The sequence below is a fragment of the Callospermophilus lateralis genome, chromosome 2 (genome assembly GCF_048772815.1).
Source record: "Callospermophilus lateralis isolate mCalLat2 chromosome 2, mCalLat2.hap1, whole genome shotgun sequence".
Classification (NCBI taxonomy): domain Eukaryota; kingdom Metazoa; phylum Chordata; class Mammalia; order Rodentia; family Sciuridae; genus Callospermophilus; species Callospermophilus lateralis.
In genome coordinates, this window is record NC_135306.1 from 69,243,986 (window position 1) to 69,257,918 (window position 13,933).

A 13,933-nucleotide genomic window follows, 5' to 3' on the forward strand; every position below is an offset into this window, starting at 1 on the left:
CAAATGGTGGTTCCATTCCCAGCTTTCCCAGGAATCTCCATGCTTTATCTGCTTTTGGTATTAAGGTAATAGCTAGCTTCATAAAATGAATTGGGAAGTAATCCCTCCTCTTCTGTTTTCTGGATGAGATTGTGTAGAATTGTTAATTTGTTTTTTTTGAAAACTTTGTATAATTCTCAAGTGACACTAGCTGGGCCTAGAGATTTCTTTGGGGGAAGTTTTAAGATTTTGAGTTCAGTTTCCTTAATAGTTTTCGGGTTATCCAGATAATTCTTTCATATTAGTTGAGTTATGATAGTTTGTGTTTTATAAGAAATTGGTTTATTTTGTCTCATTTGTCAAATTTGTATGTATAAATTCTCCTATGCTTTTGGTAAGTATAGATAATAGTGATATTTCTATTTCATTCCATGGGAAGTTTGTTTCTTTTGACCTTTTTCCCCCTCTTCTCTTCTTTTTTAGTCATTCTTGCTAGAGGTGTGTTAACTTTATTGATTTTTTTTTTAAGAAAACAGTTCTTTTTACATTACTTTCTGTTTTATTATTTTCAAATTTTGTTGTTATCCTTTATTATTTTCTTTCTTCTGCTTGATATGGGTTTATTTTGGTGTTCTATTCTAGGTTTATAAGATAGAGCTTGGTTTATTTATTTGAGAATTTTATCCTGTACATTGTTTTTGTCTCTTTCCTTTTTGTTTGTGTAGGGGGTCTCACTATCTTGTCCAGGCTAGATTTGAAACTGAGATCCTTCTGCCTCAGCCTCCCAAGTAGCTTAGATTACTGATGTACACCACCATGCCCAGCTGAGTTATAAACTGTTTATAGCTCTTAGAGCTATAAATTTTTCTCTCATTACTGCTTTAGCTGTGGTGCAATTTTTGATATGCTATATTTTTATTTTTATTCAATGTAGTATGTGTTTTTTTTCATTTTTCCTTAGGTTACAGTTTAACCATTCAACCTTTATATATATTTAAGTGCTTTGGGGGTATTACCAATAAAGTTGCTGTGAATATTCTTGTATATCATTTTGTATGCATGTGCTTTTATTTTTCTTGTGTAATTTCCTGAGAGCACAGTATCATAAATTCCTTTTAATTAAAAAAAAATTACCAAACTGTTTTCCCAGTGATTGTTAAAAATTAATTTTAATTATGATTGATAAAAGCTGACTTGCAATGACAGGCTTTTTTTTTTCTTTTCTAAATGGTCTGTCATAAATAATTTGAGAAACACTGGTCTGGAGTTGCCTTGGAGGGGTTAGATTTAGGTAGCTACAGGGACTGTCCTTACATTTTATAAGATAAAACATAGTAAATTCACATGTAGGTAAAGTGTAGGTTTGAAAGAAGGAAGAATTCTTGATTTTAATTATTCTATTAATGGAATATGAGATGAGGTCATGAGCTGAGTAGAGGAAGGCAGCAGTAATAGATTGACAGGAGGAAGAGATATGAATATATATTGGAATGAGGGCACAAATTTATTAGAGAATTTTGTTATTGATAGTTTTGACGTCTTGTTTAAATTTTATTATTATAAACTAAAAGACCAGTTTTTGATTTTTTTCCAGTAGTTCAGTTGCTTAGATATAGAAAGATAGAACTAATATAATTAGGTTTAATTAATACTAGGTTTTTTCCCTGGCCAGTGTGACATAGGAATGGAGGATTCAGGGGTCTTTGCAGTGGAGTGGTTGTAGTGCTCTTTGAGGAAATAAATGAAGGAGAGTTGTATTGTGAAAAGGTGGTACATCAATAGATTGTAGGACCTTGTGGGGGCCAAGGGATAGCTGGAATAAGAATGTCAGATGAATTAGATGGAGGGAAAGGAAATGATTATCAAACAGTAGGATTATGAAAATATGGTCTTCAGAAGTAGTGTGATTTACATGATCTACAATATAAGGGGAAAATGACTGAAGTTGCAGAAATAAGGGAACAGAGACCAAAAAGTTAGATTGGTTTTCTGTGTTTAGGTTGAAATCACATGACAGGCATAATGATAAATTAAATAGAGGAAGATGGTAAATCAAAGTCATCTGATAAATGAATAATATCAGGGAGTAATATGAGGGGGAGATGGTTAACATAGTAACAAGGATAATGGGTGGCAAAGTCTGATTCCAGGTCTTCAGAGGAACTAAAGTGGGGCTCAGTTAAAGGAGGAAGGAATGTCATGACAATGAGGACACTTCCATTTCTGAGTCCTGAAGTGTAGTAGGGTTATAGCAAGTCACCACTTAATAGAACTCTAGGGAGAAGTATTTTGGAAATAACAGTTTTCAGTTAGAATAAGATACATTTGGAGAAATTGAAGATATTAATCAGTATGGCAGTAGTGTCCCATTGAAGATGGGTCACCTAAAAGGTTTAGACTTTGCTCAAACTAAACATGGGTAGTCATGGTAGGACTAATGTGATTAGTCATGGTAGTTTCTTGGATGAGGGTGGCAAGTGAGTTAAGAGTTCAAAAAACTTAGCCCAAAGGTAAGAAAGGTCAAAGTGAAAAACCAACCCAGTGATTTTTTTTTTTTTTTTTTTTTTTTCAGGAGCTGAGTGGTTTCTGTTGTACTGGAAGTAGAAAGCATGTGTATTTAAATTGTGTGTGTCTTGCTCCTTTTTCATGAACTTAAACTTTTTCATGCCTAGTAATTCTTATTTCTGTACTTGTCTTCTGTGACCTACCCAATTATTCTTCTGAAGGCCTGGGACTTCATGGGTTTCCAGGCTGAATACTGGAGCTTCTTGTCTACTTCCTCCTTTCAGGTTCTTTAAACATTGTTGATTTTCAGTGACAGGTGTCTTAATTTTTTTCATGTTTTCTCTCATTCTCTATGTTTGGTAAGGGTGAAAAAATTTTAGCATATGTTTTGTTCATTGTCATAATACTACCAAGATAAATTTTAGAAAGGAAACATTTATATCATTCCAAATTTCCAACAATAGGGAATATAATAAAGTGTAGTATGTCCATATAACAGGACATCATGTAGGTGTTCAAATTTTATTTTGCAGGAACATGGGTACTAAGAAACTGCTCTCAGTAAATTTTTATTGGTGCCCTTTAATTTTAAAAATGTGTTTTATGACATTTATAGGTTGTTATTAAAATGTAAAAATTTAAGTTTGTTTATATGTTGAGTGATTTTTATTTGTAAAGTCTCTATTTTTCATATTTTTGTAATGAATATGTTAACTTTTATAATGAAAAGGAGGAAATAAGTGATTTAGAAATAAAGTCAACTAATAATAGATGATGTAATATATGAACCTTGAATATTTTAATAGAGAATTCTCCTTATAAAAAAATCAATTAGATACGTAAGTGTACATTTGTTTGTGTGTCTTACAGAAAATGGTAACTCTTTGGTTTAGATAAAAAAAAAATTCCTTTGATGTCAGGTGGCAACCTGTGCGTCTGGCTTTTAAAAAATAATTTACATTATGAACCAAAACTTCAAGTGTAAAGACTGATTAAAAGCCAGGCATGATGGTGCACATCTGTAGACCCAATTATTTTGGAGGATGAGACCCTTTCTCAAAATAAAAAACATCAAGAACTATGTATACAATTCAGTGGTAGAGTACTTCTAGCATGTGCGAGGCCTTGAGTTCAATCCTCAGTACTACAAAGAAAAAAAATTTAAATCTCACAGTATTAACTTGAAGTATAGGTAGAAAATAATTTTGTTCAAAAAAATATTGTGGTTTGAAATTATAATTGACTTATAATCATTTGTATTATGTATTGAAACTTGTATATTATACAGCATAACAATTTTGGTTGTATGATGTATAGTATATATTCACTTTATCTATTTAGAAATTTAGCTTTTTATTTTGTTTATTTAGCAAAAATAATTTACATTATGTGTAAATTATTATGTGTGTAATTTCATATTAAGTACAATTCTTGGTATTTGGGAAATGTTAGTGAACAAATCAAGATAGGTAGTCTGGTAGAACTGGCAATCTGCTAGTCTAATTCTAGTAGGATTCCTTGTAGAGAGGAAAAAAACTCCATATTCTTAATTTGGTGTTTTTTGTTTTTTCTTGTGGTGCTAGTGGTGTGACCTGGGGCCTTAGCATGGTGAGCAAGTGCTCTATCACTGAGTCATATCCTCAACCTCATGTAAAACTTCAGTATTAAGAAAGCCTTATAAATCAGGAGAAAAAGCAATCTTAGGTACTGACCTACTTTTGTTTTATTAGATTGAGGAACTTCAGCAGGCTCTAACAGTAAAACAAAATGAAGAACAAGACAGACAGAGGAGAATAAGTAATACCCGCAAAATGATAGAGGATTTGCAAAATGAATTAAAGACCACAGAAAACTGTGAGAATCTTCAGCCTCAGATTGATGCCATTACAAATGATCTGAGACGAGTTCAAGATGAAAAGGCATTATGTGAAGGCGAGATAATTGATAAACGGAGAGAGAGGGAAACTCTAGAGAAAGAGAAAAAGAGTAAGTTTCTTAAAATGGGGATTTATCTCTGACAATGGCCTTTCTTCTTCCCTGGTACTCATTTCTTTAAACTGTTCAAGTTTCCTTGCTGAGCAAACTTAGTTCTTCCAAATTGTGCCCTATTACCTATATTTGTCTTATATATGATTTGCCTCTGGTTGATCGTTATTTTATGTCCAATTACAACAATAGAATTAATTTTCTAAAAATGCTTAACTTTATTTTCTTTACTGAGTAACTTAATATTACTCAGATCAAATTTAAGCTCTGTATCCTACACTTTATAACCATTAGCTTTGGTCGTTCAAACCTGTCCAGTTTCATCTTTGCTTTTCTTTCCTGTAGACCATGTGGATAAATTGGTAGCATTATTTGGATGTAGATCTTATATTCTTTCTGTTCACTGTATGTGACTAGTACCAGTGGGGGGAAATAAAAAAACTTTTATGCTTTTAAAAGTTCTAGATGTGTATAGTTAAAAAGAACTAAAAGAAAAGGGTGATGCAACCCCTTTCCTACCTCCAGACCCACTCTCAAGAGTAAGCACTTTTAACTCTTGCAGTTTTTTGTACTAGACATCTTCATATATTCACCATATTCTTGTCTCATTATCACTTGATTAATCAATTTTAGACATCATTTTTTTGATAGTTATTTTGTAGAGTTTAGCTCATAGTACATCCCTAATTATTGTAATTTCTCAGATTATCTTTTTGGGGGGTTGGATACTGGGGTTGAACTCCGAGGCCCTTGACCACTGAGCCACATCCCCAGTCCTATTTTGTATTTTATTTAGAAACAGGGTCTCACTGAGTTGCTTGGCGCCTCGCCATTGCTGATGCTGACTTTGAACTTGTGATTGAATGCCTGCCAAACTGTTGGGATTATAGGCATATACCACTGTGCCTGGCAATATGCCTTTTTCTGTGGCATTCAACAATTGTCCATATTGTTTACATACACATTTTGTGATCTAAAATACTAGCACTGTGCTCCTGTCCTTCCTTCTCACATTCAAAACTCTCTCATCTGTACTCCCATTTTTATATTTTCAAGGTTTGACACATCTATTTTATTGAGAACCATAATTAAGTTTTATGTGTTCTATGGGTTAATTCTAGAAGTTTATAATACCAAGTATTGTTTAGTACAATAGTAAAACTTGTTCATAGCCAAGCCAAGTAGTATATGATGGCTAAATTTCCTTTAATTCGTAACTTTTTATAAGGTTTTAATTTACCTTTATGAATTTTTCTTTCTTTTTTTTGTTTGGTACTGGATAGTAAACACAGGGGCACTTATTACAGTGCTATGTCTCCAGCCCTTCCTTTTGAGGTTAGGTGGGTGGGTACCAGGGATTGAACTCAGGGACACTCTACCACTGAGCTACATCCCCAGCCCTATTTTGTATTTTATTTAGAGACATGGTCTCACTGACTTGTTTAGAGCCTTACTTTTTGCTGAGGCTGTCTTTGAACTCGCATTCCTTCTGCTTCAGCCTCCTTAGACACTGGGATTATAGGTGTGTGCCACAGCGCCCAGCCTATCCTTACTTTTTATTTTATTTTGACATAATGTCTTGATAAACTGCTGAGGGTTTCACTAAAATGCTGGGTCTGGCCTCAAATTTGCAATTCTTCTGCCTCAGCCTCCTGAGTCACTTGGGTAACAGGCATGTGCCACTGTGCCCAGCTAATTTACGTTTTGTTTTTTTTTTTTAATTTTTTTAAACAGAAAACATTTTCTCTAGCATTTCCTTAAGTAAAGGGGAGAGTGCTATCTTTTCTTTCCTTGAATTCTGTAATATTTCATCCTGCTTCCACCTAAACTGGTAATTCTCAAAGCCTCCATCAGTATTTTATCATATGGGATTTCTTTCATACCTTTTCTATGTTGACTAAACCTATTCCTCTATTTTATATGTGTGTGTGTGTGTGTGTGTGTGTGTGTGTGTGTGTATCTTTTATGCCCTTACTTTGTTAGAGTACATTTGCAGATAACCTCCTAAGAAGAAATTTGGAAATTAATTCCAGACTCTTTGTATTTCTAAGAATATCTTCTAATTCTTTTTATCTCTTTTTCTTCATTTTGTTATATGTATGATTATTCTATGTTAAAAATCATTTTTCTCTCAGAAATTATTAATAGATTGTTTCATTAATTAAAATTTTCAGTGAATCTACTTTGTTTTTCAATTTTAGATGTGGATGACCATATTCAACGTTTTGACAATCTTATGAATCAAAAGGAAGATAAGCTGAGACAGAGGTACCGGGACACTTATGATGCTGTTTTGTGGCTAAGAAATAACAGAGACAAATTTAAGCAAAGAGTTTGTGAGCCTATAATGCTTACGGTAAGAAAATTATTCATCTCAGTGACATCTTGTAGTTTTATTATTGTAATCATTGTGCATTTTTTGTTAATTTTTTGAAGAATTTTTAGTCCTGTTAACATACTGTTTTTTCTGTTATCAGGCTTCTGGCATCTTTGGTATTGGGCTAAATCCATAAATGAACTTTATAAAAGGCCCCTTGATCTATAATAGTAACAAGTATTACAAAACCTACAAACTTTTTTCTAGTAAGGGGTATAAACTAGAAGCTTACAGGTCAAGAATCCTGTATAAACTTAGCTTGGTTAGGCTGGTTATTACATTATAACTTGTTTTAGATTTAAACCTGCTGAAGAATTGGAAAACTACTGTAAATAAAAACATTAATGAGGAACATGTGACAAGATGAGCAAGAAATTGGCTGTTATTTAAAAGGACATTCTGGGGATTTTGAGAATAAAGCAAGTAGTTTATTGACATATTGTAGCCTTTATTGATTATTGTGGGTCATTAAGAACAGGTAAAGCTATATTTAGTAAATATGTAATAAGTTGTGACTATGAATTTAATAGAATAATTTCTGAACTGTAAAATGATCAGTTTTATGTAAAAAAAAAAATGAGAAAGTGACAAACTACATTCTTTGATAATGACATTTTAGTCGTTGACATATAAGCTCAAAACTTACCCCACAATGAATTAAGGATTAATTTGCTAGATAATTTATTTTAGGTCTTTGCAGGATTCATGAAAAGTTTTTTTTTTTTTTTCTATAACATATTTGCGTTATACTTTATTAAAAATCTTTTATAGTAACAAAATTAATATAGATGATGTATTTTCTTCTTGCTCAAGTACGTATTATTAAAATGTTTTTCCAGATCAAGAAGAGAATTTCTATTTTGAATATAGACATTGTTTTGATTTATCTGATTAGGTTGGAAGGAAAATATGAGAAAAATATTGTTACCCTTAATATCTTATAATGCAAATATAATTGTCAACTGATTTTTATTAAAATGTTGACTTCAAAATAATATTTCACAGCTTAATTAGATTTCTCATTCTCTTGTCATTTGATTTTCTAATCACATCATATTACTAGTTGGCATATACTTATATTTAAACTATATTTGAATATTTAAAGTGAAAAGAGATACTCTGATTTTTCTTCCTTTATAGAGTAACCCTTCTCCTTTCATAACATAACACCTCCCTCTATTGAATGTCCCCATACATACTAATTTAAGTCTTCAAGGCCTGCTTGAAATGCTTCTACCTTGATAGGCAAGATAGCAATATACAGACTTAGTCATGTACCTCACCAATTAGCAATGTATTTACATCATTTATTTCTAATAATTCCAATGTAGAGTTACAGAAGTGTAGAAGGGTTCATTTACAGATGAGACAAAAGATGAAAATTTATGAAGAAAATAAATTACTTTATTTTTTATAGTGGAATACTATTGAGCCATTAAAAATACTGCTGTAGGTTTCTAATTAATAACATAAGAGGAAATTTATGGCATGATAATTTTAAAACAAGATATAGAGTAGAATGTATAGAAAATTTTAGGGCTGGACTCTTCTTGTGATAGTTTGTTTTCTCTGACATATCTTAATATTTTCCATAAAATTGAAATACACATGGCAGAAATGCCTAGTTAATTAATTTTTAAAGATGTTTGTAAGTTTATGCTACGGTGGTGTAAACCTAGGTTTCCAATAGTTTCATAAAGTTTTACTCTTTGGTTCTTTGTGTTTTATTATCTATCAGTTATTGCCATATATAATTTGAAGTTCTCTTGAAGATTAAGAAGAAAAATATTAAAAGCTTGGGAAAAGAGAAATATTTCAACTCTTAAGTCATAATCTAAGACTGTTTTAAATGTTTTCAATGAGTTGACCAGAAAAAAACTAAAGTTATCTCTTATATAGCATCAAAATTAATATGCATTAGGTACTATTTAAATCTTAGCTTTTGTTTAAGTATGTATTGATTGTTTCTTGGTAACAGACTAAATTTTTAAAAAGACTGTTCTGTACCCAGTCATTTTTTCTTGTCTTTCTTTTCTCAAGTATGAATCTGAGTAAATAAAGATATTCAATATAATTATGTTCTAATAATCAAGGGGTTCCATGAAGATCAGCTTTTTTCTTTTTGTTTTGTTTAGATCAATATGAAAGACAATAAAAATGCCAAATATATTGAAAATCATATTCCGTCAAATGACTTGAGAGCCTTTGTGTTTGAAAGTCAAGAAGATATGGAGGTTTTCCTCAGAGAGGTAAGTACTAACCAGTGTAGTACATGTAACATTTGTCTTTCAGTCCTACAATATTTAATTATAGAGCAAAAAGTAGTAGCTACTTTTTTTTGCTAGGAGTTTTGTGTAAAATTACTAAGTGTTGCTAATTTCTTTCCTTTTATTGTCATTATAAGTGATAAGTTTGACTTTTTGTTTTATTGATTTGTTTTTTGTGATACTGAGGATCAAACCTAGGATCTTACACATGCTAGGCAAATGCTCTACCACACTTGAGTTATACCCCCCATCCCAATAAATTTGTTTTATGAAAGGCAAACAGCACATAATTTCACCTGTAACATATTTTGAAATTAGTTTGAAAAGTAATTCTGTCAGATTCAAAGAGAAACATAATGATGGGCCTTAGGTTTTGGTCATCCATTTTTGAGCATGTATTTAGATAAAGTCAGTCTTTCTTTGAAGGCAAAATCAATATTTTTATATTTTATATGCTGTATTATATATTATATAGTTAGGTACATATGATTTTGTTTTACAGCTTACATATTATCAACTATATATTGTTATTATCAGTAAGATTTAATTTCCCTTTTTTATGCACTTTCTCTTTTTTAAATGCTTATTAAGCAAATTCTTATCAATAAAAGCTACTTTAAAATGTTGTTACATCAAAAAATAAAATAAAGTAAAATGCTTGTAAAGCTTGGTTTAGATTTTCTTTTTTGGTCTTGTTTAAACCTTTGTTAATTTAAGTGAGGACAGTACCCTGGATCAGCTCAAGTGGTCCCCTATATCTGTGGTATACAAATGCTTGGAAAGAATCCTTAACTTTCTTTGGCTTTTATCATATTGCCCTACTTCTGGTTCAGTAGTTGGCAGAGAATGAACATAAAGGTAAATGGATTTAAAAATGTGTGTGTGTGTTTGTTTATGTTTTATATACATATATAAAATTATAAAATGGCTTCCAAATTATTGAACATCTATGTATGTTAAAACTGTTTCAAGCCTGACTATAGAATTATTGATCTTACATCAGAGTGCACTGAAAGAGCCAGTTATTAGAGTTATATATCTGTAAGACATGGTATACTGTAAAGTCATATAATCAGGTTTAATTAGATGACCAACTTAGCTTGCACTGAGTGTCTTGTGTCAAAAGTTTATGTTGCCTGTACACTGAGGATTTGAACTATGTTCTAATACTGTGAGAATACTAGGCACACCCTCTATATCCCCAGCCAGAACTTTTTTTTTTCCTTGTGCTTATAACAATTATCTTTCCATAGCTACTTATCAGGTAGGACCAGAACTTTCTCATACATATAATTTTTTTGTGTGTATGTTAAATTGTGAAGTTTATTCAGTATAACGTTATCCTGTAATTATATCTACTAGAGTACCATTTCTCATTCCTCTGTAATTTTCCTTATAATTTTGAGACAATAAATATCTTGTCTCTCATGAAACTGCCTAGTAGGTTTAAGTTCCATTAATAAGGGGCTGGAGATTGCTTAGCATGCACAAGGCCCTATGTAAGATTTTTCCCAAACCACAAAAATGATAATAATAGCAGTAGTCAGCATTTCTTATTTTATTGCCTTATTGAGCGGCTCATCTTGAACATATCCTGCACAACTATTCCTTTTCCCAAAGACCCTAGTTGCTTTTAGAAACCAAGACCTAGGAACTAGTTATTTTCATTGTTGCTGGTGTCTCATTGCTTCTAAGTCCTTGCATGCAAACCTGCATATCTACTTATTTCTTTGTCTAGAGAGCTAAATGTACCTTGAGTTCACACTGCTGTTTTCATTTGGCAATGTTACATTAGTGGGTACTCTCTAACTTTTTTTAATATTTATTATTTCTTTCTGTATTAATGAAAAGCATAGCACTCCATATGTATTTACTCATTTTTCAAACTTAGAATGCTCTGAAAGTAGTTTCAGATTTGCTGATCTGTGCTATTATGAAATATTCTCTGTTCTACTGTCCTACCATGCCTCTCACACGTCTTTCAGCATCTTTTGTTAAATATATATTTTAATGTATAAAAGTAAACATTGTTTTTGATTATTGAAAATAGATTTTTAAAATTCATTTTATAATTGTTTATTGCTAGTACACAGACATAAAATTGTTTTTTTATATTAACCTTGTATCCTGTGACACTGTTACATTCACTTACTGAATTCTAATAGTTGCTTTATAAATTGTATCTACTGAGATGATCATATGGCTTTTGTACTTATTCTAATAATATGATAGATTGGATTGGTAGATTTTAGAGTGTTGTGTTATTCTGACATTCCTGAAATTAACTCTGCATGGTCATATAAACATATATTGCTGAATTCTGTCTATGAAAAATATTTTTGCATTTGTATTTATGAGTGATAATAATTTATAGTCTTTTGTCAGGTTTTGCAGTGAGAGTATGGCATAAAAATGATTTTGCAAGTGTGTTTCCTCTTTTTTCTGCCAAGTTTTGGTGTTGACTGTTTTATGGCATTTATCAGTGAAGATATCTGAATCTGGAGCTATCTTTGGAATTTTTATAGAAAACTCAGTTTCACTAATAAGTGTAAATATTATTCTATATTTTTATTCTCATTTCAAAGGAATTTTTTCTATTTTAATTAAGATGTTCATGTTTCTGGCATAAACTGTTACATAACTTTATCTTTTTAATACTGCCAGGATCTTTTACCAATAAGCCTGTCAGTGAATTTTTCATTTTAGATACTTCATATTTTAGTTCTAGAATTTCTATTTAATTTTTTTTATTTCTTTGTCTGCTAAAGGTCTCTCTGTTTATTCATTATGATGATAGTTTTCTTACATCATACCTGCTTTAAAGTTTTTACCTGCATCAAGAATACAGATAATAGTAATGCTGGTGAGGATGTGGGCATGGGGAGAACATTTATATACTGTTGATAGCATTGTAAATGAGTATAACTGCTACGGAAATTAGTATGGAGGTTCCTTAAAAGTCTAGGAATGGTACCACCATATTACCCAGCTATACCACCTCCTTGGTATTCAAATGGATTAAAGTCAGTGTGATACAGCAATAAATGCATACCTGTGTTTATAACAGCACAGTTCATGATGGCCACAACATGGAATCAACCTAAGCGTCCATCAATGAACAGATAAAGAAAATACTAATAGTGGACTTTGCTATCAAGAATGAAATTATGTCATTTGTAGGAAAATGGGCAGAACTCGAGATCATTATGTTAAACAAAATAAGCCAGACTCAGAAAGTCAAGGGCCATATGTTTTCTTTCATGTGGATTAGAAGACCAGGGATTGTGTAGTGGGGAATGAAATTAGCCAAGTTATGTTGTGTGCAAGTGTGAGTATAAAACAGTGAAAAACCCATTATTAATGTACAATTGTAAAGCATCAATAAGAACAAATAAAAAAAGAAAAAACATAATATGAATAATTTTGAAAATTGTTTAGGTTTATATTATGACCCAGAATATGAATAATTTTGGTAAGCCTGTGTACTTCATATATGCATTTTGATATTTTTAGAATTATACACACACACACACACACACATATATATTCCTATACAGATATATAACCATAAGCACATATTCAAATGTTAGTAATTAAAATCTTCCATAAACTTACTGATAGTTTTCCAGTTTTCTATTTGCTTAATCAGAACTATGTGAAAATCTCTTATGATTTGAATTTTATCTGTGTTGCTTTTAGTTCAGTCACTCTTTGGGTGCATTTTGAAGCTATGTTATTAGGTACATGCACATTTAGTGAGAAAACTATAACATTTCCCTCTCATAACATTTCTTCATTTAAGTCTCCTTTGTATGGTATTTGTAAAACTATATTGACTTCCATTTTTTAGCATTTATATGATATAATTTTTATCTTTCTCCTTTTCTGTGTATACTGAATCAAAATAGAATTTGATTTTTTTATAATTTACTAAATAAAAATCATTGTCCAATTTTGTCTCTTGAACATTATGTTAAGCTTACCTTTCTTTATTGGTTTTCAGGAATTCAAAAATAGTCCAGTAAAATAGTCTAGTAAACATATCAGGAAGCTTCCTAGAAAACCCTCACTGAAATGTTATTATATTCATTGTGAGTGAATTTTACTAGTTGAACTTATAAGACAATGTTGGGGCTGGGGATGTGGCTCAAGCAGTAGCACTCTCGCCTGACATGCATGGGGCGCTGGGTTCAATCCTCAGCACCACATAAAAATAAAGATGTTGTGTCCACCGAAAAACTAAAAAATAAATATTAAAAATTCATTCTCTCTCTCTCTCTCTCTCTCAATAAAAGTAAAAGAGGGGAAGACAATGTTATTTTCTTTATTTCCAAGTTTCTCTCATCAACTGTTAGGATTTTGAAATCAGATTGAAACAAGCATGAATTGAGAATTAAGTGTTCAACTCTGTAGTCAGTAGGAAGAAATTTCCCAGTAATGTAGAATTAGAACAGGAGCATTGCTAGTATCAGAAAAATGAAATCTTAAGATTATGGGAGGAGGCTGGGTATATGGCTCAAGTAGTAGCGCACTCGCCTGGCATGTGTGAGGCACTGGGTTTGATCTTCAGCACCACATAAAAATAAAATAAAGATATTTTGTCTACCTAAAGCTAAAAAATAAATTTTTTTTAAAAAGATTATGGGAGGAGAAATAGTTATTTGAATTTATTTCCAGAAAGTTAAATAATCAAGTGAACATATTGTCAAAGAGTAATAAGTACAGAATTATATGTTTGTGTTTTATTTTGAAAAATTAAATACTAAAATAGTCATGTGTATATATATGTATCTATGTATATATAAAATGAAATCTTAAG

The 13,933-nt window shown here is 31.3% G+C and overlaps 1 protein-coding gene across 1 annotated transcript in view; it reads left to right on the top strand.

Moving 5' to 3' along the window:
* The window catches only part of Smc5 (structural maintenance of chromosomes 5), an 84,939-nt gene that overhangs the window by 36,542 nt on the left and 34,464 nt on the right, over positions 1–13,933 (top strand). Inside the window, exons 9-11 of the mRNA XM_076846048.2 lie at positions 4,215–4,470; positions 6,672–6,826; positions 8,983–9,096. Coding sequence (XP_076702163.1) covers positions 4,215–4,470; positions 6,672–6,826; positions 8,983–9,096 — 525 coding nt within the window. The remainder of the gene's footprint in view (positions 1–4,214; positions 4,471–6,671; positions 6,827–8,982; positions 9,097–13,933) is intronic.